At 41.6% G+C, this 27,528-nt stretch overlaps 1 protein-coding gene across 1 annotated transcript in view; it reads left to right on the top strand.

The window, feature by feature from the left end:
- The window catches only part of TENM2 (teneurin transmembrane protein 2), a 966,597-nt gene that overhangs the window by 815,850 nt on the left and 123,219 nt on the right, over positions 1–27,528 (top strand). Inside the window, exons 15-16 of the mRNA XM_045027903.1 lie at positions 6,543–6,743; positions 9,125–9,310. Of these exons, the coding sequence (XP_044883838.1) occupies positions 6,543–6,743; positions 9,125–9,310 (387 nt within the window). The remainder of the gene's footprint in view (positions 1–6,542; positions 6,744–9,124; positions 9,311–27,528) is intronic.

The following is a 27,528-nucleotide window of genomic DNA, read 5'->3' as shown; positions in this document are numbered from 1 at the left end:
GATTTCCTCATGAGGATTCAGAGTTGGGTTAGTGATCCAAATTTGAGCCCTTTAAGCAAGAGCTGCCACAGATACCCCCCCCTAAAAATTATGTGACATCAACATTTTATGATACTTACAATATTTGTATAAGGGGCAGGAGGAAGCAGAGCTGGTATCTGAGTATACAAGCCATCCCAGAGTTGCCCGATGCTACCATCCCTTGACCCTTTGGTCTAGGGATTCCCCATGGAACATCTCCTCTGCCCTGTAGAGCACTGTCATATATGCTACCTTATTGTTACAAATCCTCAGGGCAAGAATAGATTATTATGCTTCTCTGCTTCCACAAGCACATAAATGAGGTGTTTGTGATCCCTTTGGTGGAGAGATACCTTTCCTCATATCGTAGTGTGAGCTGTGGTGACCTGCTGCAAATAATTCCTGCACTGATCTGTACTGTTGTCCCTAACACAATGAAAGCAGTTGGAGTGCCCCCTGTAGAGTAATGAAAGAATACAATTCTGTGGGGCACAGCACGTAAAGTAGAACTCTTACTTAGTCATTCCTCCTATCTGTTTATGATAGGGCAGCCCTGGATGAAACATACTTTACAATATATCCACAGTGGCTCTTGCCAGCTCCAAAAGGCTGAGTTTAAGGTTCTGGGGCAACCTTAACTCTTTTTTGTCTTGGTTTTCAGAGTATTTAAGTACTACCTGCGCAGAACATTTTGGAAGGGTGTGAATGCCAATCAACTTTAACTGTGCATTAACAAAGTTTCTGAGCAGTGAATTTGTATGTTAGGAAGGAGGATGTATCTTCGCAGGCAGGCTTGCTAGTGAGGAGGGCTTTAAACTAGGTTCACTGGGGGATGGTGACCTAAGCCCAGAGGTAAGTGGGGAAGTAGCATACTGGGAGGAAACACAAGGAGGAGGGGACAGTACGGGAAGCCTCGTGATTCATACTGAGAAAATAGGGCAATTGGCTAGTTATCTTAGGTGCGTGTACACGAACTCAAGAAGCCTGAGAAACAAGCAGGAAGAATTGGAAGTCCTGGCACAATCAAGGAACTATGTGATCAGAATAACAGAAACTTGGTGGGGCAGTTCACATGACTGGAGCACTGTCGTGGATGGGTATAAACTGTTCAGGAAGGACACGTATGAGAGGAAAGGTGGAGGAGTTGAATTGTATGTAAGAGAGTCGTATGATTGCTCAGAGCTTCAGTATGAAACTGGAGAAAAGCCTGTTGAGAGTCTTTGGGTTAAGTTTAGAGGAGAGAGCAACAAGGGTGATGTCATGGTGGGTGTGTGCTATAGACCACCGGATCAGAAGGATGAGGTAGATGAGGCTTTCTTCGGACAACTAACTGAAGTTTCTAGATCACAGGCCCTGGTTCTAATGGGGGACTTCAATCACCCTGACATCCTCTGGGAGAGCAATACAACAATGCACAGACAATCCAGGAAGTTTTTGGAGAGTGTTGGGGACAACTTCCTGGTACAAGTGTTAGGAACCAAGTAGGGGCTGTGCGCCTCTCGACCTGCTGCTTACAAACAGGGAAGAATTGGTAGGGAAAGTAGAAGTGGGTGGCAACCTAGACAGCAGTGACCATGAGATGGTTGAGTTCAGGATCCTGACAAAAGGAAGAAAGGAGAGTAGCAAAATACGTACCCTAGACTTCAGAAAAGCAGACTTAGACTCCCTTAAGGAACTGATGGCCAGGATTCCCTGGGCAGCTAATATGAGGGGGAAAGGAGTCCAGGAGAGCTGGCTGTATTTTAAAGCAGCCTTATTGAGGGCACAGGATCAAACCATCCCGATGTGCAGAAAGAATAGCAAATATGGCAGGCGACCAGCTTGGCTTAACAGTGAAATCTTCGGTGAGCTTAAACTTAAAAAGGAAGTTTACAAGAAGTGGAAATTTGGACAGATGACCAGGGAGTATAAAAATATTGCTAGAGCATGCAGGGGGGTAATCAGAAAGGCCAAGGCACGATTGGAGTTGCAGCTAGCAAGGGATGTGAAGGGTAAAAAAAAGGGTTTCTACAGGTATGGTAGCAACAAGAAGGTGGTCAGGGAAAGTGTGGGCCCCTTACTGAATGAGGGAGGCAACATAGTGACACATGATGTGAAAAAGCTGAAGTACTCAATGCTATTTTTGCCTCGGTCTTCAAAGACAAGGTCAGCTCCCAAACTGCTGCATTGGGAAACACAGTATGGGGAGGAGGTGAGCAGCCCCCAGTGGTGAAAGAACAGGTTAAGGACTATTTAGAAAACCTGGACACGCATAAGTCCATGGGTCCCGATCTAATGCATCCAAGGGTGCTGAGGGAGTTGGCTGATGTGATTGCAGAGCCATTGTCCATTACCTTTGAAAATTCGTGGTGATCGGGGGAGGTCCTGGACGATTGGAAAAAGGCAAATATGATGCCCATATTTTAAAAAGGGAAGAAAGAGAACCCAGGGAACTACAGACCGTCAGCCTCACTTCAGTCCCCGGCAAAATCATGGAGCAGGTCCTCAAGCAATCCATTTTGAAGCACTTGGAGGAGAGGAAGATGATCAGGAACAGTCAACATGGATTCATCAAGGGCAAGTCATGCCTGACCAACCTGATTGTCTTCTATAATGAGATAACTGGCTCTGTGGATATGGGGAAAGCGGTGGATGTGATATATCTTGACTTTAGCAAAGCTTTTGATACGGTCTCTCACAGTTAAAGAAGTATGGATTGGATGAATGGACTATAAGGTGGATAGAAAGCTGGCTAGATTGTTGTGCTCAACGGGTAGTGATCAACAGCTCAATGTCTAGTTGGCAGCTGGTATCAAGCGGAGTGCCCCAGGAGTCGGTCCTGGGGCTGGTTTTGTTCAACATCTTTATTAATGATCTGGATGATGGGATGAATTGCACCCTCAGCGAGATGACACTAAGTTTGGGGGAGAGGTAGATACCCTGGAGGATAGGGATAGGGTCCAGAGTGACCTAGACAAATTAGAGGATTGGGCCAAAAGAAATCTGATGAGGTTCAACAAGGACAAGTGCAGAGTCCTGCACTTAGGAAGGAAGAATCCCATGCACCGCTACAGGGTGTGTTGGTCCTGCTTTGAGCAGAGGATTGGACTAGATGACCTACTGAGGTCTCTTCCTATCCTAATATTCCATTACTCTATGATTTAATAAGCAATGCTTGAAAAGATAAGGTTTTTAAAAGAGAAATGGATTGCAGAAGGCAAGCTGTATTAACTGCAAACTTGGAAGGGACAATAACATGAAAAGAAAGGTTAAAATAACCTTTTGCATACATCATTTGGCAAATAAAATAAAAATTCCATAGCAATGACATTGCTACCTCAAAATTATTTCCCTTCTGTAAATATTTTACACATTAATTCAGGAGCTGTTGAATAAAGGATGGAATATGAAATGGTTTCTCAACATTTTAAGCATTCACCCAGTCTTATTTAAATTTTCTAAATGAATTAACTGCATAACAGAACAGGTAAACATACCTGCTTTTATATTAAAGTATGAAATCTCTTCTGTTGATTTGTGTGTCTGAAAAGAATGGGTCAGTTTGATTCATATGCCATTTTCCAACTGGGAAAAGGAATTAGCAACTGTGGGTCAGCATTTTTTTCTTCCAGTTAGCTTTTTATTTCTGATATTCATCATAGTCATATCATTCAAACAATTTACCTGAAATGGCAGTGGCACCAGAATCGATATTTGCAAACCACAGTTTTTGCTGCATAAACACTCTTGCTCTGTTAACAAATTTACACATGAAAATGAAATGGCATATTTGTCAGGTTTCGTTCAATATGGTTTGGGGACAGACAAGTGAAATTGACAAATTAGGTTAAGTTAACAGTGTTTTTCTTGTCAGCTTCATGGTTGAGTCATTTTTCAGTGACATTTAACTTCATAAGTGTAATTCATGATTCTTTGGAGGCTTAGAGTACATATTGTTCGGAAAACTCCTTGACCTCTTTTTTTGTCCTTAGGGATACAAATTGCATTCTCTACCCTTTTTGTCAAATCTACAGAGAGCCCAACACTAAATGAGTTCTAATGATCTAAGCTGCCAAGGGGCTGTGGGTTCTAAGTCTCACATACTTAACTGCTAAAGCACACTATCCTTTGTTTAAACACCACAGAGAATCCATTTCTAAATCTTTATTAAATAAATAACCCCCTTCTGAAGATGTGGGGCTAGAACCTTAGCTGGAGTAAATCAGTTTAGCTTCACTGAAGTGAATGAAGTTCTGCCAGTTTACACCAGCTGAGGATCTGACCCTAGATATCAACCCTAAAAGCATTGTATAAAATTGGAACAGGATTTGAAACCAAAGTGAACTCACTGCTCCTTTAAAGTCTGAATGCTCTTACTCAGAAAGATGATGGATTTTAAATAGCTGTAAAATGTATTTATCTAGAACAATAGACAGAGAGGTTTAGCGCAAGTTATTCTATAACATAAGTGTGTGTATGGATTGGGGGTGATGATAGGTGTATTCTGAGGTAATAAATCTCAACTGCTTTTCCTCTGCCTGCGTACCATAATTCAAGAAAGTGGAAAGATGGCTAATTCATCTGTAAGAGGGATTTATTTTTCATTCTTTCTGCACTGCTTTTATTATTGCTTCAATTTTAAGTGGATGGTTATACATTCCTAAAAGCTACCCCACATCAGTATTCAACAATACTTTTTATGGCTATCTGTACTTTGAGGCAGAAATTGAAAATAACACACATTTTATTATCTCTTTTTAAAAAATAAACTTTGGGATTTACCCATTCCAAAATTTCTTTTAAATATAATAGATAAAATTCACCATACTGTAATCTTTTCCCTAGAGTCACGATGAGCAGTGAGGGTCATTTAAAGTTAGTTTGGAGGGTCTTTTAATGATAATAATAAAAAATTAACAAATAAATTGTATGCTGGATTGAGAAGAAATACCAAAATACCATGGAAGAAACTATTCTGACTTTTGACAGTACTTTGGATCCTGCCAAAAGCAGAAAGTACCAACATCTCAATGGGGACTCTGTTCTTCTGAAATATCCAGCTTGATTTATAGACCAAAGAAGTTTGGATAAACTTCTGAACTTTTGGAAGCTTATCTGAACTGAACATCCAAACCCTCCAGGTTTGCCTATAAATAGTAAAAGATGTTATATTTCCAAAACCAATTAACTGAATATTAAATTATTTGCAAAAATGTGGCCAATGCCATCATTATAGTCCGTAATCTCACTAGAAATGCTATAGTAATTTATTCCTGTAGTATTGTAATCTGAATTAAAATCAAAACAATTTTGATTACTCCTGTTATCTCTAAATTCGTGTCTGCTTCAATCCTGTGCAAAGTACCTGATCTATATACTCATGTTTAAAGGTTCTATAATGTCTTAAAATAATTTGACAAGAATTTGTGTTTATGGAAAAGGCTGAGATTTGAAAGATCAGGTATTGTTCATGCAGAGTTCAGTGAAATTGTCTCTTTCTTCAGTTAGAAGGATAATCTTTGGGAAAAGATGAGAGATAAATCACTTTCATTATACACTCTGTCCTTCATATTGCCTCAAGAGCAAATGCCAATCATTCTTAGTTCTTGAGTTGTGAACTAATATACACTAGTCATGGCATTAATTCATTTTACTTAGGATATCAGTTTGATCTTGGTCATCAGTTCCATAGTGGAAGGCTGTTCATAAACCTTTAGGTTCATGTTTACAGTAAAGTGCAGTTCACTTAAACAAACGCTTGATATAAGGTAAACACTTTGAAAACTATGATGTCACCGTGAGTTCACTTCTGATACAACAATAGCATCCCATTGTTCAGTGAAATCCAAGATGATACCTGCAAATGTCTTTCCACCACCATAAAAAAAATCCCATTTTAAACAACTACCTTTTTTCAGATTGAGAAATGGGGAAGATGTATCTGTGGCTTTTGTTAAGAGAAGAAATATGGCTACTGGTTGGAACAGGGTTTAGGCAATTGGGATTCTTAGGTTCTAATCACAGCTCAGCCAATGACTATGAATAAAATATTCAAAAGCTCATGAGTGACTTAGAAGCCTAACGGAACCTGAAAGTCAGTGAGTCGTAGGCCCCTGAGTATTCAAGTCACTTTTGAAAATGGGATTTGAGCTCCAATGTCATGTAGGTGCTTTTGAAAATGTTAATCTCTATGACCATGGGCAAGTCACTTTGCAAATCTGTTCTTCCGTTTTCCATGTGTAACATGGGTTTAATAATATTTCTCTTTTACAGTACTATAACATTAGTAACAATCATAACAATTAGTTAATTATTTTTTTCAACTTTTAGAGCCTGTGTCCTAGCAAATAGAAAGACATTTTGTATTCACCAGTTCTCAAAACAGATATAAATGGTCTAAAAAACAACTGCAAGAGTTTGGTATATTCACTGCAATAGTATAAACTTACAAAGCACTGGTCAGTCCAGCAGTATCATCCAAACTATACACTGTAGGAACCAACCTTTATTCACACATTATTTGTTTTGTTTTCTTTGTTCAGTTGATTGCTTGGATCCAACCTGCTCCAATCAAGGTGTTTGTGTGAATGGAGAATGTCTCTGTAGCCCGGGCTGGGGTGGCCTAAACTGTGAACTTCCCAGAGCCCAGTGTCCAGACCAATGCAGTGGGCACGGGACATACCTCTCTGACACAGGCCTCTGTAGCTGTGATCCTAACTGGATGGGTCCTGACTGCTCCGTTGGTAAGAAAAATATTTCTACCCTGCTTTGCAATAATCTGCCTGTCCTGTGTACTATACTGTTAACATTCAAATATCAAATACAAGTTTAAAATACAAATTATTTACATGAGACTTACATTACTCTTTCAGCATCTGATCAGTGAACAGTTTGTTATACTCTAGCTATTATAAATGAGCAGCTACATGGTAGATACTGTACATTGTAGTGTTCTGAACACAGGACTGGGATCTAGGAAATACTGTGTTCCACCTCCCTATTCTGACACTGTGGCCTGTGGTAAGTCACTTAACCTCTTTCTGTCGCAGTGTCCCCATTTGTAAACAAAAGGGTTTATACTAATAAGGAATAATTTTAAAATATTTTCAGAATTGTGATATCTATCAGGCCTTCTCTGCCCCCAGCTGGAGGTGCCCTGATACACACAGCCTAGGAAATATCCACTCTGGCCAGGGTACCAACAAAATATAGTCCTTCAATGGCCTAGATCGGGGTGGGCAAACTATGGCCCGTGGGCTGGATCCGGCCCGTTAAGGCTTTGGATCTGGCCTGCGGGATTGTCACACCCGTGGTGCCACGAGGCTAAGCGGAGGGAAGCGGCTGCCACCACATCCCTACGGCCCTTGGGGGTCGGGGGGGCAGAGGGCTCCGCGCGCTGCCCTCACCTGAAGGCACCGCCCCCCCCGCAGCTCCCATTGACCAGCCAATGGGAGCTTCGGGGGAGGTAACCACAGACGAGGGCAGCACATGGAGCCCTCTGCCTCCCTCCCCCAGGGGTTGCAGGGACATGGTGCCAGCCACTTCCAGGAGCAGCGCAGCGCCAGGGCAGGCAGGGAGCCACCCCGGAGCTGCTCTACGTAAGCGGCCCTGGGCCAGAGCCTGCACCCCAAACCCCTTCTGCAGCCTGCACCCCAACTCTCTGCCCTGACCCCCTTTTACACCCTGCACCCCTCCTGCATCCCAGCCCCTTGCCCTGAGCCACGTCCTGCACCCCCTCCCACACTCCGCTCTCCCTCCCGCACCCCAACCGCCTGCCCCAGCCCTACACTCATGTCCCTGAATGCAATTTCCCCACCCAGATGTGGCCCTTGGGCCAAAAAGTTTGCCCACCCTTGTCCTAGATGGGCTAGTAAGAGAAAATAACCAATCAGGAGCCAACAGACAAGTTAAGAAAGCTTGTCTGCTTTAATTTAGGGGGAGTGCTGGGTGAAGCTAGGGTGGGAGAGGAGTGCTCTAGTCCAGTGGTTCTCAAACTTCAGCAACCCGAGGACACACATTTTTATGTAAAAATTTTTGGGGACCCTCAAATCCTCCGCTCAGCCCCTGGTCCTGCCCCAATCCACCCCTTCCCCCAAGGCCCCAAACCCGCCCCACTGCTTCCTTCGCCCACTCACTCTATCTCCCCTCCCTCCGTCGCTCACTCTCCCCCCACCCTCACTCACTTTCACCAAGCTGGAGCAGGGGGTTAGGGTGCAGGCTTTGGGAGGGAGTTTGAGTGCAGGAGGGGATGGAGGATGCAGGCTCTGGGAGGGAGTTTGGGTGTGGGGGGGTGAGGGGTGCGGGCTCTGGGAGGGAGTTTGGGTATGGGCTTAGGGCTGGGGCAAGTGGTTGGGGTGGGGGTGAGGGGTGCAGGCTCTGGGAGGGAGTGGAGGGTGCAAGGTTGAGATGTGGGAGGGGGTGTGGGCTCTGGGAGTTTGGGTGTGGGCTTAGGGCTGGGGCAAGTGGTTGGGGTGGGAGTGAGGGGTTCAGGCTCTGGGAGGAAGTGGAGGGTGCAGGTTCTGGGAGGGGGTCTGGTGTGGGCTCTGAGCTGGGGTAGGGGGTTGGGGTGCGGGAGGGGGTGAGGGGTGCAGCGCTTACCTCGGGTGGCTCTCTGGCAGTGGCTTCTAGATGGGGGAGCTAGAGGGTCTCCATGCACAGCCCCTGCCCACAGGCACCGCCCTTGCATCTCTCATTGGCCGCAGTTCCCGGCCAATGGGAGCTGCTGAGTCAGAGCTCGGGGCAGGGGCAGTACATGGGGACTCCCTGCCCCCGCACAGGGGCTGCAGGGATGTGCTGGCCACTTCTGGGAGTGGCAGGGAGCCAGGGCAGGTAGGGAGCCTGCCTTAGCCCCACTACGCCGCTGGACTTTTAGTGCCTACAATCTCCTGGTTTGGATTCAGTAGCCTCTGGGAGATAGAGCTGTTCCCTGGTGTGCAGATGCTGGGAGGGTGATTTTTAATAAAAAGCAAAGTCTCATTTTGGCAGGCATGTGAGCATGCCACACTCTGCATATAGTTTACAGGAACAAAATGCCAATTCTAGTCACTTTTCGCCACATGTTTAGTGACCCATTCCCAATGACAGTGCTCAGTTGTAATCCTAATTCTATTTTTTTTTCCACCAGAAGTGTGTTCCGTAGACTGTGGCACGCACGGGGTGTGCATTGGCGGAGCATGTCGCTGTGAAGAAGGCTGGACAGGAGTGGCCTGTGACCAGCGTGTGTGCCATCCCCGCTGCACGGAACACGGAACCTGTAAAGATGGGAAATGTGAATGCAGAGAGGGCTGGAATGGGGAGCACTGCACCATTGGTAGGCAAACGACAGGCACCGAAACAGGCACATATTGCTTTCTTTTCATAAATCGTAGAAACATAGTTACTATTGTGTATTGTAATAGGCTGTTCCTTTAAGGACCCCACTGCTTCTAAACATCAGCTCAGCCTCTCAAAACCCAGGGCAAAATGCAGAGGAACTTCATTTGAAGGAAAAAAAAAAAAGAACAACCTAATGGACATTAACAAGTAGAGATGTAACAAATGGTCCATCAAGGTACCATCTGAGCCAAGCTGTTTAAAGTTAACTAAACATTTCTTTGTGTGAATGGCATCTTATTTAATTTCCTGGTCTGGTGCATCAGTGCTTCCCTGCTACTATATATCACATCCAAACCACATCATCACAATACCCACCAAGAGCAGGGGTCAAGTTGAGGGGGAATAAGTGCTCCTGTTGCTACAGAAATAGCTCCCTAACATTTTGCCCCGTTGTGCTGTGACAGTGGGCATGGTGTTTGCATATAGACAGTCACAGCATGGGAGGGTCTAGCCAGTACTATAGCATGCTGGTGTACCCTTTCCTAATAGCATGCTGCTTAGTATAGCATTGGCATCATGCAGCGCGCTGTGACTAACATGATTGCATCTCAACTGTGATACGTCACCCAGGGAAGTTCCAAAAAAGATTTTATATGTATATAACATAATTTCAAATTAAAATGATGTAAATGTTATTTTCAACAGGAGTGAGTTATTGTGAACTCAGTTCCTTATTTCACCCTCATAAAATCAGGTAGTATAGTGTTTATTCAAATTCTCATAAAATTGCTGAAAATGGTATTTTCCCTCTGCTGTGAGCAAAACTGGGGAGAGAATGTTTCTAATTGGGCCTATGTCTACTAAGAAATCTGAGCAAAACCACTGCGAAACAGTGCAAATTGCAAATTGAAAGAATATGCACTTTAAAGGCAGTGTGGTTTTCTCTTTGCAGTCAAATCTGTCCATTCCCCATAGCCAAATAAATGATATAGGGAAATCAAATTCTCTTTAAAAAGTCCAGTGGGTTAGAAGCATAGATGACATTATTTTAATTACCTTTAAAAAGACATTGATAAATTTAGCAACAGAGAGGAAGCATGTGAATTGAAATTTTCATGGCAATTGTGGACCCTAATGGGACAGACCTATTACTAGTGAATTGTTCTTTCTTAAACTGAAACTGTGGTCAAAATCTTGCACCCCTTGAGCTGCTTTTCTTTTAAGTTCCACCTTTGAATCTCTCTGGGTATAAACCTTTTGGGAAACAGATTGGATACCAAAAATATACCCTTATTAATTAATTAATTAATTAAATGTGGCCTGCATATTTTTAGGGCATATCATTTTACATTGTGATGCTGTATTCTTCAGACATGGTATGATGATATAATTTAAATCAAAGATTTTGTGATTCAGCAGTTTGTCACCAACCAACATGTAGAGTGTTTTTTCCACTTTTGCCCTCTGCATCTATTGCCCCATTATCACTTCTTCTGCTAGAATAATCATGATATTTTATCACTGTGCTGTTTAATGTCAGACTTTAAAAAAAACCAATAACCGTAATCCCTGCACTGTGTCAAAGTGTGCAGTAATTACCTTTTCCAAAAAGGTTTACCACCTTGCACTGAATTTTTTTTTGCTTTGTAACCTCTTGAAATATATTCCTATATTTTGGTGTCATTGAAATCTACATTACTGTGCATACAAAAAGATGCCTATATTGGATTGCTTGATAAAGTTTTGTGCTAAGTGTTACATGCACTAGTTAATATCCCAGATTATAAATAGGATAGGTGACCTATGAGGGGAGATTTTTTTACCTTTTTTTCACAGGTATGAAATGTATACATTTTGTTAATGTTATCAGCATACATTACCAAAATTGTTCTCACAAGGAAGGAAAAGGTGTTTCTCCTAAGAAGAATAAGATATCTTTATGCCGCTTTTTCATTAGAAAAGCATGTGTCGAACTTTTGTCTGTGTCTGTAGCACAGATGGGATTTGGGCAGAAGTACAGTTCTGTAAATGTAATTATCCCATGTTTTAATATCAAGCCTGTCTTTTAGTATAAATAATGAGTGGTTTAGACAAATACATATATATGCTAATTCTTGTGATTGTGCTTGGAACATAAAAGAATTTAATATCTCTGTCATTGGCCTAAGCTGATCTCACAGCAGCACAGAAACTGTTGTCACTGAATTCAACAGAGAGTGAGATAACAGTATTTTCCCACTGTTTTTATTTTTAGCATAGTGATTTACCACTTTTTTTTAAGGAAACTCTCATCGACATATATAAATTAAATGACACAGTTTACAACTGTAGAATTTGTTGTTCTCAAGGAGAGACTAATAGTTTCGGAGGAGAATATGTTATTTAGTTCTTTGTAAATATTAGAGTTGGGGGTAGATGTGCACTGAGAATGGGCTTTGGGGGGTAGACGAATTAAGATAAATACTCTATTTTGTGGGGAGATGGAGGATCTGAAACACACTCAAATATTTTTTTCTTCTCCTTGAGTTCCTTTAGGAATAGATCACACTGTACTAATGTGGCAGTGGAAAGGTGACAGCTGTTGCAAACTGGAGGTGTTCACCCTAACTCAGAACATTTTACTTTATTTGATGCCGAATTATTCCTTTCCAGAAATCAGAACATATTTTAAGCATTCTATGTGACATTTCAACTCAGACTGTTACAAGCTAAGTTTCCCTCTGGCTAAATTCTACAGAAAGGCTGGTTTCTTCCTCTATTATTGCATTCTAACAAGGGAAATCTGAAAAGTCTCCAAAAATCCTAGTGTGAGCTCATTGGAAAATATGTTTTAAATCCAAATCAACACTTTTCTGAATGTAGCAGTAGAGCTAAAGTATAAAAACAGAAGAACATTAGTTCAAAAGAGAAGTTGCACACAGACTTCGTAAATGCACATGTATCAGTGATCTATGGATAGCCAAATAACTGAAAAGAGAGAGGGCAAGTGGCTAACCCTATGTAACTGGTGTATGTATCAAAGTAAAGCTCTACATGTGACCTCATACTTCACTTTCCTACTTTAGTTAGTTAGGGAGAGAAATAGCTTACTGTGAGCTGATGATAAAGAAAATGAATCTTTTACCCAAGGTAAAAACAGACATGTTCTATGATGTGCTTATTAAGTGATTGTAATTGTGGATGAGGTTATAACCAAACAGTAGAGAAAAATCAAGATAAGAAAAAATAAAAAAATAAATTACTCCAAAACTAATAAACAGCAAAAGACCAGGTACAACAGTAACTAAATCCTGGACCAATTTCATGTATGAATTTTATGCTGTTAAAACCAAATGTCTTGAAAAATAGTTGAATTAGTCCAATCAGAAATGAGACTTTAATGGTTAGAACTATTGCTTATTACTAGAGTATGGGAATCTATTTCTCTCAAAGAGATACATTGTGATGGTAGACAAAGGAAAGTACAGTATATGCAGTAACCTGAATGAATAGCCAGAAGCAAATGCACTTGCACCAGTCCATCACCTGGAAAATGTCTGTCCGTCTGCAAGTCATGTTTGAACAGAACTGAGCTTGAAATCCTAGCTCTCTTGAAGTTAACGGCAAAACTCCCATTGACTTCAGTGGGGCCAGGATTTCATCCTGTGCATTATGCAGTCCAAGTTGTGGCAGCCTATGTTTTGTGGTAAGGTTTGCCTCTTCGGACAGGAGAGGAGGCACCAATGTTGTCTTTGTGTCACTATTTCCTACCCCTCAAAACTCTTTTCTCATTTGCCTCCCCTGCTATATTATATGTAGTTTAGACTCAGTCTGGGTGGATCAACACTTCCTTTCACTCACTATCAGCAGACAGCAGTGGCAGTGGTCAAAGATATTTGATAATATAGACATTCTGATCTACATGTGTCAAGTTGGCTAATATTTTATTTCCTTTGATCATTTTAATAATGCTGCTGAAATGTGCTACCTTTGATAACCTTGAGATTGAGGGTCCACACTGCAATTAAAAACCCATGGCTGGCCCATGCCAGCTGGCTTGGCTTGCGGGGCTGTTTGATTGTGGTGTAGATGTCTGGGCTCAGGCTGGAGGTTGGGCTGTAGGACCCTGTGAGGTGGGAGGGTCCCAGAGCTTAGGCTGCAATCTGAGCCGGAAAGCCCCCACCACAATAAAACAGCCCTGCAGCCTGGGTCAGCTAGCATGGGCCAGCTGCAGTTATCTAACTGCAGTATAGATGTACCCTGAAGACTTCCATTAACCTACATATTGGGCACAGCACAAGTAGTTCAAGCTTCCTCACAATATGCCTCAATGCCATCCTGTAGAATCCATCCTGAGGAATAAGAATCAAATTCCATCTCCTTCCTCACCGAGTCCTTGGCCTCTCTACTAAGTATGCCGATAAGTGTGAAGTGCTTAAGGGCGATAAACTTATCTCTAAGTAACAGAATTTGGAAAGTGACATTTCTTGTAGGCAGGTTATTTTGTAATTGCCCTTTGTAGGGTTTCTTATATCTTCCTCCGAAGCATCTGGTACTGGCAGTTGTTGGAAATGGAACACTAGATGGATCACTAGTCTGATCCAATATGGCAGTCTGTAAGTTCCAGTGTTAATTGGTGCATGTGGTGGTTTGGTGTTGTAGACATCTGCCCACTCAGCACTAAAATGAGATGCCACACCCCCAATTCTTTCAACATAGCCCATTCGACAGCCATCAAAAGGCAGTTACTTTCAGACATTGCCAACATGGGCTGGATTTAAACCAAGAAAGTAAAAGACTTGGGTTCTCCCTTGAAGCATCCACTCCCACGGATCTGAGTACTAAATAGGAAGTAAGCTACCTTGATTTTTGACAGATTTGAAGAGGTCAGTTGTACAGACTGCATTCAGAACACACCTTTCACAGCCCTCCGTCCATGTTCACTGGTTTCTCTGGGGAGGGAAGAGTGCCACATATCAAGAATATTGCTTCTTATTTATTTTTTCATTTTTGTATAATCTCAGTCAATAATCAATAAAACCATGCCTTTGTGGTTGTCTTCCAACACAGCAGGACAGTTTTGTCTCTTTGGAATATTCTTTGTAGCAAAGAACGTTTTCTTCTCTTTTACTGATTTTCTTAAATTACAACAATAGTGATACAAAGAAAAGATAATTTGCAGGAGAGATGGAAGGCAGCGTATGAGAGGAGATAGCAGAAAGGCACTGTATCTAACAAAAACAAGCTGTGTTGAGGGAGGCTGCTACATGTATTAGACTTCTTTTATAAATTTATAACCACTTAAATCTGATTTATAACAGAAAAAATGTGTAACTTGTTAAGGCAGCATATAAGTATATTTACTGCCTGGAAGTAATCAGCCAAGTTTCTCTAATGATTATAGGGTTTTAGATTCTTTGCTTTGTGGGGTTGAGGACCCTTTCTTTCTCTTTGTGCTTGGAAAGTACATAGCAATTTGTGCCACAGCCACAATTGTATGCAGACATGCCCGAATGTTAGAAACATTCACATCTGGTTTAGCACTTAGAAATTCAGATGTATTTTCATTTATTGCCCTACCATCTTGATACCCGGTAGCAGTCCACTTGCCTAGATACAGTACCATAGAGTTGTGATGGAGTTTTTGTTGAAGTTGTGTTACACTTTATTTTTGAGTCTCACAGCTTGGACTTCCTCACCACTTTCCATCCCCAGCAAAGCAGAATAAATGGCAGGGACGAGATGAAGAAAGATGAGGGATTATCACAGATTCTTGCTATTCAATGCAAATAATTTACATTTTGATTTTATGCTTGCAAACTTAGATGGTTTCAGAGTGGAGAAGTTACACCTTCCCCTATACAAATTTTACAGCAGTTTTGCTCTGTGTTGGCATGTAAACAATAATTTCAAGATTGATCTTGACCTGTTGTTTATTGTTATTTTTATTACATTTAGAGAGAGCTCTATTACATTGCATTGTGCTTTACAGAGATTCTTAAAAAGCCATGGTCCCCTCCCCAAAAGAGCTTAAAAATTATATCAAACAAATAGAGAAACTGAAGATTATAGACCCTGGAAGGTAAGAAAAGGAATGATCAGTTCTAGCCCAATCTACATATACAGATTAGGCATCCAATTGAATGGCCTGAAACCTCTGCTAAGTTTCGAGTGGTTTAAATAAAAGATGATATACAGTGATTTAAGACACTTATAGAATCAAAATAGCTTGTTACTTTTCCAACCTAACTTCACAGAAGTTCTTTTAATTAAGAAAATATTTACTGTGTGGGAGCTATAGTTGAGACTCCCTGATATGTCAGGAGTTAAAACTACAATATATATATAATTTTGTAACCCAACAGATGTAGACATTGCCATACTGGATCAGACCATTGGTCTAGCTAGAATAGTATCCAGATGCTCTAGAGCAGGGGTTCTCAAACTCAGGGTCGGGACCCTCAGAGTCATGAGGTTATTGCATGGGGGGGTCGCAAGCTGTCAGCCTCCATCCTAAACCCCGCTTTGCCTCCAGCATTTACAATGGTGTTAAATATATTTTTAAAAGTATTTTTAATGTATAAGGGGGGTCGCACTCAGAGGCTTGCTATTTGAAAGGGGTCACCAATACAAAAGTTTGAGAACCACTGCTCTAGAGAAAGGTTCAAAAAACCCGTGAGTAATTATGTACACATCTGCCCAGAGGGGAAGCTTATTCCTTAATTCCTTCATTTATGAAGTTTTTATCCTTTCAAATATTTTTTTAATTTTATTAATGTAACTGTGGATGCTGTCATCCCCCATCTTTTCTGCATCCTGCTCAGCTCTTAACTTCCATGATATCTGATGGTCAGGAGTTCCCCCAAACTAATTGTGCACTGTGTAAAAAATGTTTCCTATTTCCAAATCTCACTCTAAGCTCTGCTTCTACTTTGTAGTTCTTTTCACAGATCCACACGAGGAATTAAAGTATTATTTGTTGCTTTTTACATCTGATACATGAATAAACTTTTCCCAACAATATCTGCAAGATAAGACTATTGGAACCTAGCGTATACATCCTATAACTCCATCCTAGCTAAACAGGACAACATATTTGCTTCCAAATATATAATCCGTTGTGTATAGATTATCACACAGGGATGGTGGTTTGAGTATCAGGGAGTTTGAGAAACACAATTACTTTTGATATGTCAGTCTCAAGGGGAACAATTGGGGGGATATTTTTTGACTAAAAAGCAACCTACTCCAGTAGGAACCGCTCTTTTGTTTATGTTCCTCATTGAGGGACTCCTGTAAAAAAAAAAAATGGAACATGCTGCTGAGCTGCATCAGGCCACTCAAATGGCTTATTTTTTCTCCTTGTTTCGGATATAGTCACAACAGGGCATTATTTCTTCTTTTTCTAAGTCAAAAAAGCTGATCGTATTTTCAGCTAGGCACCCTACATTTTGCCCAGGACTTCAAAGATGCTCCCAACAGATTCTTGTAAATAGCTTCCCAACTTAAATCATGGTATACCTTTCCTTTGGAGGGGCTTCTGTGTGGGTCATATTGATTTCTGGCCAATTCTTGAACTTTCACAAAACCAAAAAAATAAATAGGATCGATCAAGCTGCTGATCTAACTAGCAAAAGGGCAAAGCTGATTTTGCTGTTCTTAGGAGTATTCACAGCACCAGCCAACCCCTAATGTTCCAAAGATGATGTTTTCTGTGTTATTTTGTACCCTGTGGTGTCAAGCACAGGTTTCAGCAAGTGAGTGAATTACATGATATTGCTGGATACAAAATAACAAAGACATTAGAACAGTTGTGAGGGGTCAGTGTTGGGTGGCATCAGGATAGGCACTGTAGTATTTCAAAAAAGAGCTTGGAGAACATTTTTATTTTACTAACACAAAAAGTTAAACATTAAAACAACATAGCAATCAAAGCACAAGAGGGAACCATATTTGACTCTTTAATTGAAGGATCTCATTTGATGTGTTCTAAAATGAACATGTTCATATTCTTGAACCACTTATAGCCCTACAACTCCTATGCCTCTAGGGTTGGATGGGAAACTAGCTGTCTAAAGATGCAGATGGCTGCCAACTGGGATTTACAAAAGATCCCAACCAGGTTAGGCGCATAACCCACATTGAAAGTCATTGTGTCTTAACTCACTTAGGTACTTGTGCAAGTCCCCCTAGGTGCTTATTTGCATCTTGAGGCACCTGAAAAACATGGTAAATCTGGCCCTGAATCCCCATGTTAGTGGCCTAGAGAACATACATACTATGGTTATGCCCAGTGCTCTTCTATTAACTAGAGATAGAGAAATTTCAGCAGAACCAATAGTCTGTCAGAATGTGCAGTTCCATAAAATGCTTGGTGAAATTGTGTCCATTTCACTGGATTTTTGTTTTGGAAGAAAACTCAGTGAAGGCAAGTTCCAACAATGTCACAATCTCCCATTTTGACATTTCTGGAACAAAATGTTTCAACTTTTCATTTTGAAATTGTTTTATCTTGTACATTATAATACTAATAAAGTCAAAATAGAAATCAAATGTTTTTGCTGAAACAATGTAAAATAGACCCAAAATGGGAAAAAAATATTTCCCTTCATGGAGAATTTTTGGTATTTTGCTCCATTTCAGAATGAAGCCAAACTACAAAATATCAAAATAAATCACAAAATGGAGTTTTCATCCTGTACGCCGCTCTGCTGTTAATCCTGTGCTCAGTTGCTGAGTGTACATGTATCTTCGTATGCTCTGGTGTGGGCTGTGTAGTCTTGATACAACATGTCCCAGTATTATGCCCAGAGAGAGGCACTGTTAAACCAGATAGTAGAGCTATTGCTGTGTAATAGGCAGCACAGGCCATTACCCTATTATATTCTGTTGTGTTTTAGACTGATCTGAATGAGTTTCTTCTCTCCATCAGCACAGACCCTGGCCCTGCCACAAATTCTGTTATAAAATGGAATAAATATTAGAAACAAAATCCCAGAGGCAAACATTTTAATTCCACATATTCAGCATTCTAGATATGTTTGTCTCCTGAATTTTGTCTCTTAAGTCTTATTCCTGAATTGTTTCAAATTGAAAATAGAGAGTAATGGAATGTGTGCTCCTAAATGATGATGTCTCATCCCTAGAATTTTCCTGATTGGACAATATGCCAAAAAGGGGAGGGGGGGCGCAACAAAACACCACCACCACCAATGTCAGAAAGGAAATTAAACACGGGAACAGTCTCCCTAAGAACTCCAAACTGGGGATATCACTTCAGGAATTTGCTGCATGCTCTAGTTATACTTTATTTTCCTTTCAAAATTTCTTTCAATAAACTTTCCTTTGGCAGCACAACTGGCTACTGTCCATAGTTCTGAATAGAAACTTCATTAGGGATGAAATACACAAACAGTGCAGAGTACCCACACACAGCCCATTGCACAAAGCTTTGATCTCCATGTTAAGGCATTCATATGGATTTTAAAATGGGGTTAACTGGTCAACGGGGTGGACGGGGGGCTTGTACTACAGGCCATCTGGACTGGGTGAATTATATTCTCTGGCATTCTAATTCAGTAAAGCTCTTGCAAAGTTGCTGTCTCCCACCTCTTTTCTCTCATCCCATCCCCATCTTGATCCACTCCCAAAACCTAATCTGCATGTTAGGGCAGGGATGGCCAACCTGAGCAGGAGCCAGAATTTACCAATGTACATTGCCAAAGAGCCACAGTAATATGTCAGCAGCCCCCCCATCAGCTCCATCCCCCCCACTCCCAGTGACTCCCACCCACCAGCAACCCTCCCCACACCTCCCAAACAGCTGTTTTGTAGCATGCAGGAGGCTCTGGGGGGGCAGGAGTGAGGGCATGGCAGGCTCAGGGGAGGGAGCGGGAAGGGGTGGAGTTGGGGCAGGGCCTATGGCAGAGCCAGGGATTGAGCAGTGAGCACCCCCAGGCACATTGGAAAGTTGGCACTTGTAGCTCCAGCCCCGGAGTCAGTGCCTATACAAGGAGCCGCATATTAACTTCTGAAGAACTGCATATGGCTCCGGAGCCACAGGTTGGCCACCCCTGTGTTAGGGCAACCCTACCCTTTGTAAATACCTCTTTCTATGATTTTAAATCTATTTTATTATTTATTGTGATTATATACAAATATAAACATAAGTGAAGCACCCTCTCAGTTAGAAATCTGTACAGATTATTATTTGTTCACATAAATTAATAACATAAAGATACAGATGAGTGAGGTTTCAAGTTTGCACTTAGGTCTGAACTTTCTCACAGTTCAAGGATGCTCCAGTTTGAGGTTTTTGTTTCATCTCTAATAAACACTGAAGGATAACAGTTCATGCGTGGTGCAGGTAAAGCAGCCTGTTAATTATGGAAGAAAGAGAGGGTTTGTTAATCTCACTTGGGATGCTGTTGTTAACAATGGGTTATGTAAACTAAGTGATTAGATTTAATCATCTTCAGCATACACTTTGGACTATTACGTTTTCCATAGTATCAGTTTGTGCCTTACTGACCCAAGCAAGGCAACTCAATAGATGAAATACATGGACATCCAAACCTGTGCAGGGAGGACTTAAGCCCAAGACCAGAAACTAACTGGGTCCTCACTGCAGTTTACAGTCTTGGTGTTTGTCAGCCAAATTTATAGAAACCGGAGAGGAAACTAGGACATGAGTTGCTGAGGTTACCGCACAACACTCAACCTCATTCCCACTCCTCATTCAGCAACAGAGATGGAGCAGGGGATGACATACTCCAGTACCCTCCTTGCAGTCTTTCAATCTTAAAGCTGGCCCCGAGCACTGGCTACAAAACATCCAAGCAGAATAGCAACTCAATGCATAAGTTGCATGTTTTTCATGTGAAAGCAGTAACTTTTATGTTCACAGACAACCCAATGTCTGATGAATCACTCACATAAATCTTACCAAACATTAGGCAGATCAGTCATGTGCTGTCTTCTTATCCAACCAAAGCTGTGTCCACACTCATCCTAGTAAACTAGAGTGACCAGATGTCCTGTTTTTAAAGGGTCAGACCAGTATTTAAGCCCTGCAGGTGTCCCAACTTTTTCTTAAAAATGGGAAAATTGTCCCATATTTTCTGTTTCCCTCCATCAGTACTGGTGGGTCCTGTTGCTGGACAGATCCCTGCTCATCAGCCGCCTGCCCACCAGAGATGAGTAGGGGGTCCAGTGGCAGATGATGGGGATGGGTGTGTAAAGCCGGTGGCGGGGCAAAGATGCAGCATGCAGGGCTGACCGCTCCCCCTGCCAGTCCATTAGTGCAGCTCCTGCTACGTGTCAGCTCTTGGCCAGCAGGGCTCCGCCCCCTGTCCCATTTCCAACCGGTGCTGGCTGCACACTGCATTGGCTGGTGAGTGTACCAGCCCATTACGTGCTGCCTCTGCTGCCCACCCATCTGCCCTTTACATGCTCCCCCTCTCACTGTCCTCTCCCTGATTTGCCCCTTCACCCTTTCCCCAATCCTGCTGCTCCTCCATAGCCTTCCAGCAGGGCACGTCCTGCTCCCAGCACTGTGCGGAGAACCAGCCCCTGGTCAGAGTGCTCAGCTCACCAACAGCCTGGCCAGCAGGCTCCTTCCTTCCCCCGCACACCCTCCTCCCCACCCCCCACCCCCGCCTCTGTCTGGGCCAGTGCCCTGGGAAAGCCCCAAACTCTCCAGCCCGGGATGCTGGCCAAGAGGAGCCAAGTCCTGCATGTGCCAAAGCTCCACACAACACTAGCACAGGGAATCCTCTCTGCCCCTCAGCTAAGCTCTGGAGTGGTGGGGAGGGGGAAGCAATTTCCAGCCTGTTCGCACCCTGGCCCTACAGGCTCCACAGCAGCCCCCCGGACAGGGACTTAGCACCCGCTTCAGCTGCCCCTGCACTCTAGGTCCTGCCCCCAGGGAGCACAAGGGTGCTACATCCCCTAGGCACCTTCCCCTGCTTAGCAACCTCTCTAGCCAGTTTCGCTGAAGCCCATGAAGCCAGGTTCCCTGGGCCCGGGTGCACAATGCATCCTTAGGACTTAACCCCTTCCTGCCGGCACTGAGGCGGTTGGGTTATGGCAGTAGTGTTAGCTGCCTTTCAACACTGTGTGGGTAGGAAGGGACAAGGAATGGGGGAGAGAGATGAGCTCTATAAAGACACAGGCCAGGTCATCCCTCCCCCACCCAGCTCCTTCCTTGCGGCTGAAAGCAGCTCCTATTCCTTCACTCCTGCACAGTTCCGAAAGGCTGCTGCTGGCACATTCTGGTATGAACCCTGGCAGAAATCTGGGGAGGAGAGTATGTGACCCTGTGTGCCCCCCTACATTGCCTTGGGAAGATGTGGCGCAGCCAAGTGTGGAGAGTGCCAGGCAGGGAGCGTGGGTCAGTCAGTCACCCTCCCTGTTTGAGAGAGGTGTACAGGAGTGTTTGTGTTTCACACCTCCCCATGTGAACCCTAAAACCTTACAGAGAAGAAGGTAAATAAAAAGAATCCAACTATGCAGTATGTTAAAAGGGGCTCAGTCAACTTGATGTTAATTTGAGTGTTTGTACTCCATAGTTCTGATTTATTGCCATTGAACTCGCTTGAATACAAGTAATTTTACCAGGTATCCCATATTCAGCACGGGGAAATATGGTCACCCTATAGTAAACTTAAAAGTGACTTTTATTTCTCCCACTTTACAATGTGCTGGCTCCATGGAGCATGACCTATCTGTAACATCTGGGATTCATTGCCTCTTGTTATGTTGTCTCATTGGTTATCAGGAGCCATGCAGTGAATCCCAGATGTTCAACTAGGAGACAGGCACCACATTTTCTCTAACACTGTTTGCTTAATGATACCTAAACCTTACCTGCACTCACTTCTTGTATTGTATTCCATTACACAGTGCATATTAAAAGGCTTTGGGTTTATTGCAGTCTGTAAATAGGGAACTATAATTTTGAAAAACTGCCAATCACTGGCAGGGTTTATGGCTTTTTTCCTCATCCCATTGTATCTTTAGTTTCTATTCAGTGTCTTTAACAGTCTAATGCAGAGTAGCTCGCATCAACAGTCTGTGTGGCATGCTTTTTATATGCCATAAAGTAAGATAGCATGCAAAATAGCTGCAAGTAGAGATTTAAGACTTTCTTCCTAAGCATTCTTGGGGTGATTAGCCTGAAATGAATTATAGGAGCTGATAGAGTTAACCATTAAAAAATAACCCACACATGTTTATGTATTTTCCTTGTTACCTTTATAAGGGAAAGGTCTGTCTATGTTGTTTTCATTCCAGTTAGTTAAATGGTGGAAAATATGTTTGTTTAGGTATATGTTAAATAGGTAAAAGCATTAGTGAATATTACAAGTGACTAAACTGCATGATAAATCTTAAATACATACATTTTAATTTGTCTCAAAAGAATTAATTTTTCAAATGATTGAAAGCTGTGAGCTAGTGAATTGCAGCTGTTCAGAATGCATTCCCAGTGCTAAAGCCTAGAAGAAACTGCACAATTAGCACTAAAGTGACAGGCCCTTTCCAGCATGGTCTTATCACTAAACATATAAATGGGATGGTGCAATCAGGATCATGGTAAGCAGTATTGCTTTTGTTAAAAACAAAAATGAGTTTATTACAAAAAGTATTGTCAGGTTGTCTTATTTATTCATCTGGGGAAAATGCTTTAAAAATTAGAAGTAACTATCCTACAAGCCTAGTAATATTTTTATTTATTTTTCTCTTACATGCTGGTGATTTATTGATCAGAAAGATAGTTGTGCATCAAAACCCTGTGATCTCCAATTGTTAGGAATCAGAGGTGATTGCTAGAGCCTTTGTGGAGTGAGTCCCACAAGGACAGCAATGATGTTATTTTTTGTAAATTCAGTATACACAAACACAAAAAGCCTAAATGTCACAGATGATTGTAATTGTTACACAGCCAAAGAGACATCAGTACAGATGAGAGAACTGGCTTTTTGTTTTAACCACTGGGAGTACCTGAAAGTAGAACTAGGTTCCTTTAGCATGTTGCCATCAACTTTTCAGCACATTTTGAATATAAACTGATCTGACTTCTTTTGCTTTTCATTTAATGAAGCAAGGCAAAATGTGTATCTGTTAGGTTACAGACCAATTCCCTCTGGGACAGGGTTTCTCAAACAGGGGTCGCCTCTTGTGTAGGGAAAGCTCCTGGCGGGCTGGGCCAGTGTATTTACCTACCCCGTCCGCAGATCCAGCCGATCACGGCTCCCACTGGCCCTGGTTCGCTGCTCCGAGCCAATGGGAGCGGCTGGAAGCAGCGCGGGCCGAGGGACTTACTGGCCGCCGCTTCCAGCAGCTCCCATTGGCCCGGAGCAGCGATCTGCCGCCAGTGGCAGCCGCGATCGGCCGGACCTGCGGGGCAGGTAAACACACCACCCGGCCCGTCAGGGGCTTTCCCTGAACAAGCGGCGACCCCTGTTTGAGAAACCCTGCTCTGGGAGTTGATGGGGAAATTACCATAGAGACTCACAGTGCCAGGCAGTGTGTCTAGAATTAAACAGTTAGTTAACAAGAACAAAAATTACCCTGTTTTTCTTTTGCTTTTAAATTATGTAATCACTTACTTTTAAACAAGAAAAGCTATTATTTATTATTGAGAGCAATAACTCAGGGCGTGTTCCGTGATCTTTATTTGCTGGTGAAAACAGAAAGCACAACATAACAAAAAGGTTAACTGATTCTGACTAACTATATTCCGTATAGACTTTTTGTCAGTCATCTAATAATGGTATGGGGGGAGCAATATCAGCATGCTTTTTCTGTTCTTGTTTTCAGTGAATTCTAACAGATGCCAGAGATTTCAGAGTCAGAATCACACTGTCTTTTCAGGAGTTCATTGGAAATGAGTAAAGTAAATGCAGGTTGACATTCCTTCCCATGCACCATTATTAATTGATGGTACAGTTAGAAAAAAAACTATAGGAACATAGATTTTAGATCCATGGCATCTCTTTATGGGTTTCATTGGAAACTTGAAAAAAAAATTGCATTTGCCTCTCTTAGATCATTAGTAATTGATTCATTACTGTGAAGCCAATCAAAACATATTCTGATTGTGTCCCTTTCAGGATAGAACCTACTCTGCCAAAATACAAATAGGCAGAAATACATCAGATCTGCCAAAAAAAGAAATATACTTAGGGACCTGATTACTAGAATCAAGGACAATTTGAGTTTGTGAAAGTTGAAAGGGCAACATTTGCTGTAGGAAGATTCCAGACAAGTAATATTTTGTGGAAAACTATGAACTTGCATAAACAGATCAAGTGCTACCATCTGTAAATAGCCCCTCTACAGAGTGGGTTCTGGACCAGCAAATCCAGCTAATGAATATCCTTCTGTGTTATGACTGCACATATTGCTGAAAAGCTGAAGGGGAAATGAGAAACCTATCAAAATCTGTACTGATTTTTAAGCATTAGCTTGCTGTATCAGCCTTTGCTTAATTCAAACCCAGGGCAGCTGCATGAGTTATCAGTTTATGGTTTTTCATCAGAAGCTTTTGTCAACTTATTTTATAATAATTTTGCTTGCTTATATGTTGAAAGAGAAAGATCAATAAGTGAACTGAAACCTTTAACTTCTAACAGTAGTTTATATCCATTTGCTACACAATTTAATTACGTAAAGATAGCAGTCAGGTGCCAAACTGTGTGGATACACTTAAATGACTCTCATAATTGTTAATGCTTTCTACAGTAGCTGAAATTTAGTTAAATCAAATGAAGATGGCAACTCATTAAAACCTGATATTTTTCCCATTCTTTTCCATCTTTTAATCCCCTATATATAAAGCAACATGTTCTATTGAATAACACTCATTAATGAAAGTTCATCTTCTTTATGCAATGTATTTTTGGTTATTATGAAAACCTGAAGATTCTTATACTTTAATTGTAAAGGGATTGCTGCTTGGACATTTCTAAGTGTGAAACACTGACTCTAAAATTTTATGTATGGGGAACAGGAGGGACATAAATGCTCCTTTCACTTGAGAATGTTCCCTGTACCTCCAATTTTATTATAGACATGCTGTTTGCCCTCCTGTAGTTAGGGCTGTGTCAGCATTTCCATTAAAAAACCCTGTATTTTTGGAGTTTACAAACAAGGACTCATATTGTGCTGCTGATTTTTTAAGCAGACCTCCCCATTGAGATCTATGGAGGACTCTGCTTAAAAATCAGTGCCATGATATAGCCCAAGGTTTAAAATGTTTTGCTCCAGGATAAAACTCACCATTCTAGACCTTCACCCAGGAACAAATTAGTTTATAAAGTAAAAGAAAAAAATTGTTCAGCTGTGACCAACTTGTAACAGGAAAAAAGGGAAGGTGCTTTTTTTTTTTTTAAACAAGTGCTCCAGATTTTTGTACTCATTCAACTCAAGAACATTATTTTGCTGAAGGAAACTTCATTTGGGGCTACTGGTCTCCCATGTGGACTCATTTGCTTTGCCTGGTGGAGGAAATAATTAAAATGAATACCTTGTTTCATTGAAAATGAAAAGCAACTATGCATGTTAAAAATTTGCTAAAGGATCTATAGTTTATGGATTTGTACATTGACCGGAAAGACAGTCCTAGCTCATAAAACAGCTGTGATAGTCTTTCCAGTTAATGATGCTCAGATTAAGAAGGATTTCTGCAAACAGACCATAACCATTCAAAGAAGCTATTACAGTCATGGAGTAAGTAATATGCACATGTAAATATATTCCCAAATATGTATTTACTTCAGAGTCTGAAACTGCTCCAAAAGTTCACTTCACTTAACTAGTTAACAAACACACTTTAGCACTTCCCATTTTGGGCTGTGAAGAGCTCATAAACTCAATAGGTTTAAAATGAATCAGTGCTCAGATGGGAGAACTCGAGGTGATATTTAGATGCTGTACAAAGTGGTGCTGGTGAGGATCTGTCTATTTACAGTTTTGAAAGACACAATGGCACGTTTTATGAGTTAACCTCAAGGTGCTGGCCAAGTTCTAGCTCAATAATTGCCTCTGCAGTTTGGGTTAGATACAATATTCTTCACTTTCTACTCTAAACTCTGATGCGATGTTGCTGGGCACTGTTAAACAGCTGCCATGTTCCACTGTAGAGGTGGCTGCATTTCTCAATGGTTGATTAAATAATTCCTGTAGTTATATCTCATTTCCTATTTCAGAAAGAGTGTGAGGCTTAATTAATAAGTGTTTCTAACCTGCTTTGAAATCCAGTGTGGCAACTGCTTAACAATACAAAAAAAGTGAAGATAAATACTACATCAAATTGAAGTTGGTGGAGGCAGACAGGTTGTAGTAACTCAAATTACATTTTGATCAGACCCCTCCTCCTACAAAACAAAACAAAACAAAACCAATTCTTGTGGTTTCTCGCCTACACCTTTGTAAGATAATTGATAATATGGATAGAAGTCATAAAAGTAAAGTTTCCTCATATAATCTATCCAGAGTATGTGCTAAAATTCTATAAACTTCTCCAGAGAACTGATACGACAGAAAGCTTCAGTGCTGAAAATACAAGGCAAGCTGCAAAGAATTGTGGCAAATAGAGATTTACATATGTCATGCAGAAAGGTTTGATTTTTTTTTTCAAAATCTTATTGGAAATTCTCTTTACTATTCACACCTCTATTTTTCAGAACTGATAAGTCAGCATTACTCCCTGACAATTTATAAACCTATTGTATATGTCATGAAAATACACAATTCTGCACCTTCTGAAATTGAATCATGATGAATTGGTAAATACGTGGAATAATACAATGTATTGATCATGTGTACATATCACAGCACAAGTGGAGTATTTATTTGCTACCCACTCCAGCTTGTTTACAGATTGTCTCTCTTTTCCATGGGAACAGTTCCCAGAAAACAGTTTCACTATAATTACTCTCGTCCTACTCATCCTGGCATACTTCAAAAACTGTACCAAGTACAGATGCAGAGCTATAAAGTTAAAAGCCCAGTGGTAAACACCTGGTCATTTCACATGCGTAAAGCAGGGGAGTTGGGGAGAACCATTCTGTTCAGAAGCACAAAACTGACATGTCTCTTGGCTTAAAATTTGATCTAGGAAATTAGTGGTAACACTGCTCTGTGGGAACTGTTGGGCGGGTGTGAGGTAAACTATGGCTTATCTGGTGGTAAACATTTTAAAAATATAGCTACACAGAATGTAAAGGCCTT

Source organism: Mauremys mutica, chromosome 8, assembly GCF_020497125.1.
Source record: "Mauremys mutica isolate MM-2020 ecotype Southern chromosome 8, ASM2049712v1, whole genome shotgun sequence".
Taxonomy (NCBI): Eukaryota; Metazoa; Chordata; order Testudines; family Geoemydidae; genus Mauremys; species Mauremys mutica.
This window is presented reverse-complemented; position numbering and strand designations above follow the sequence as displayed.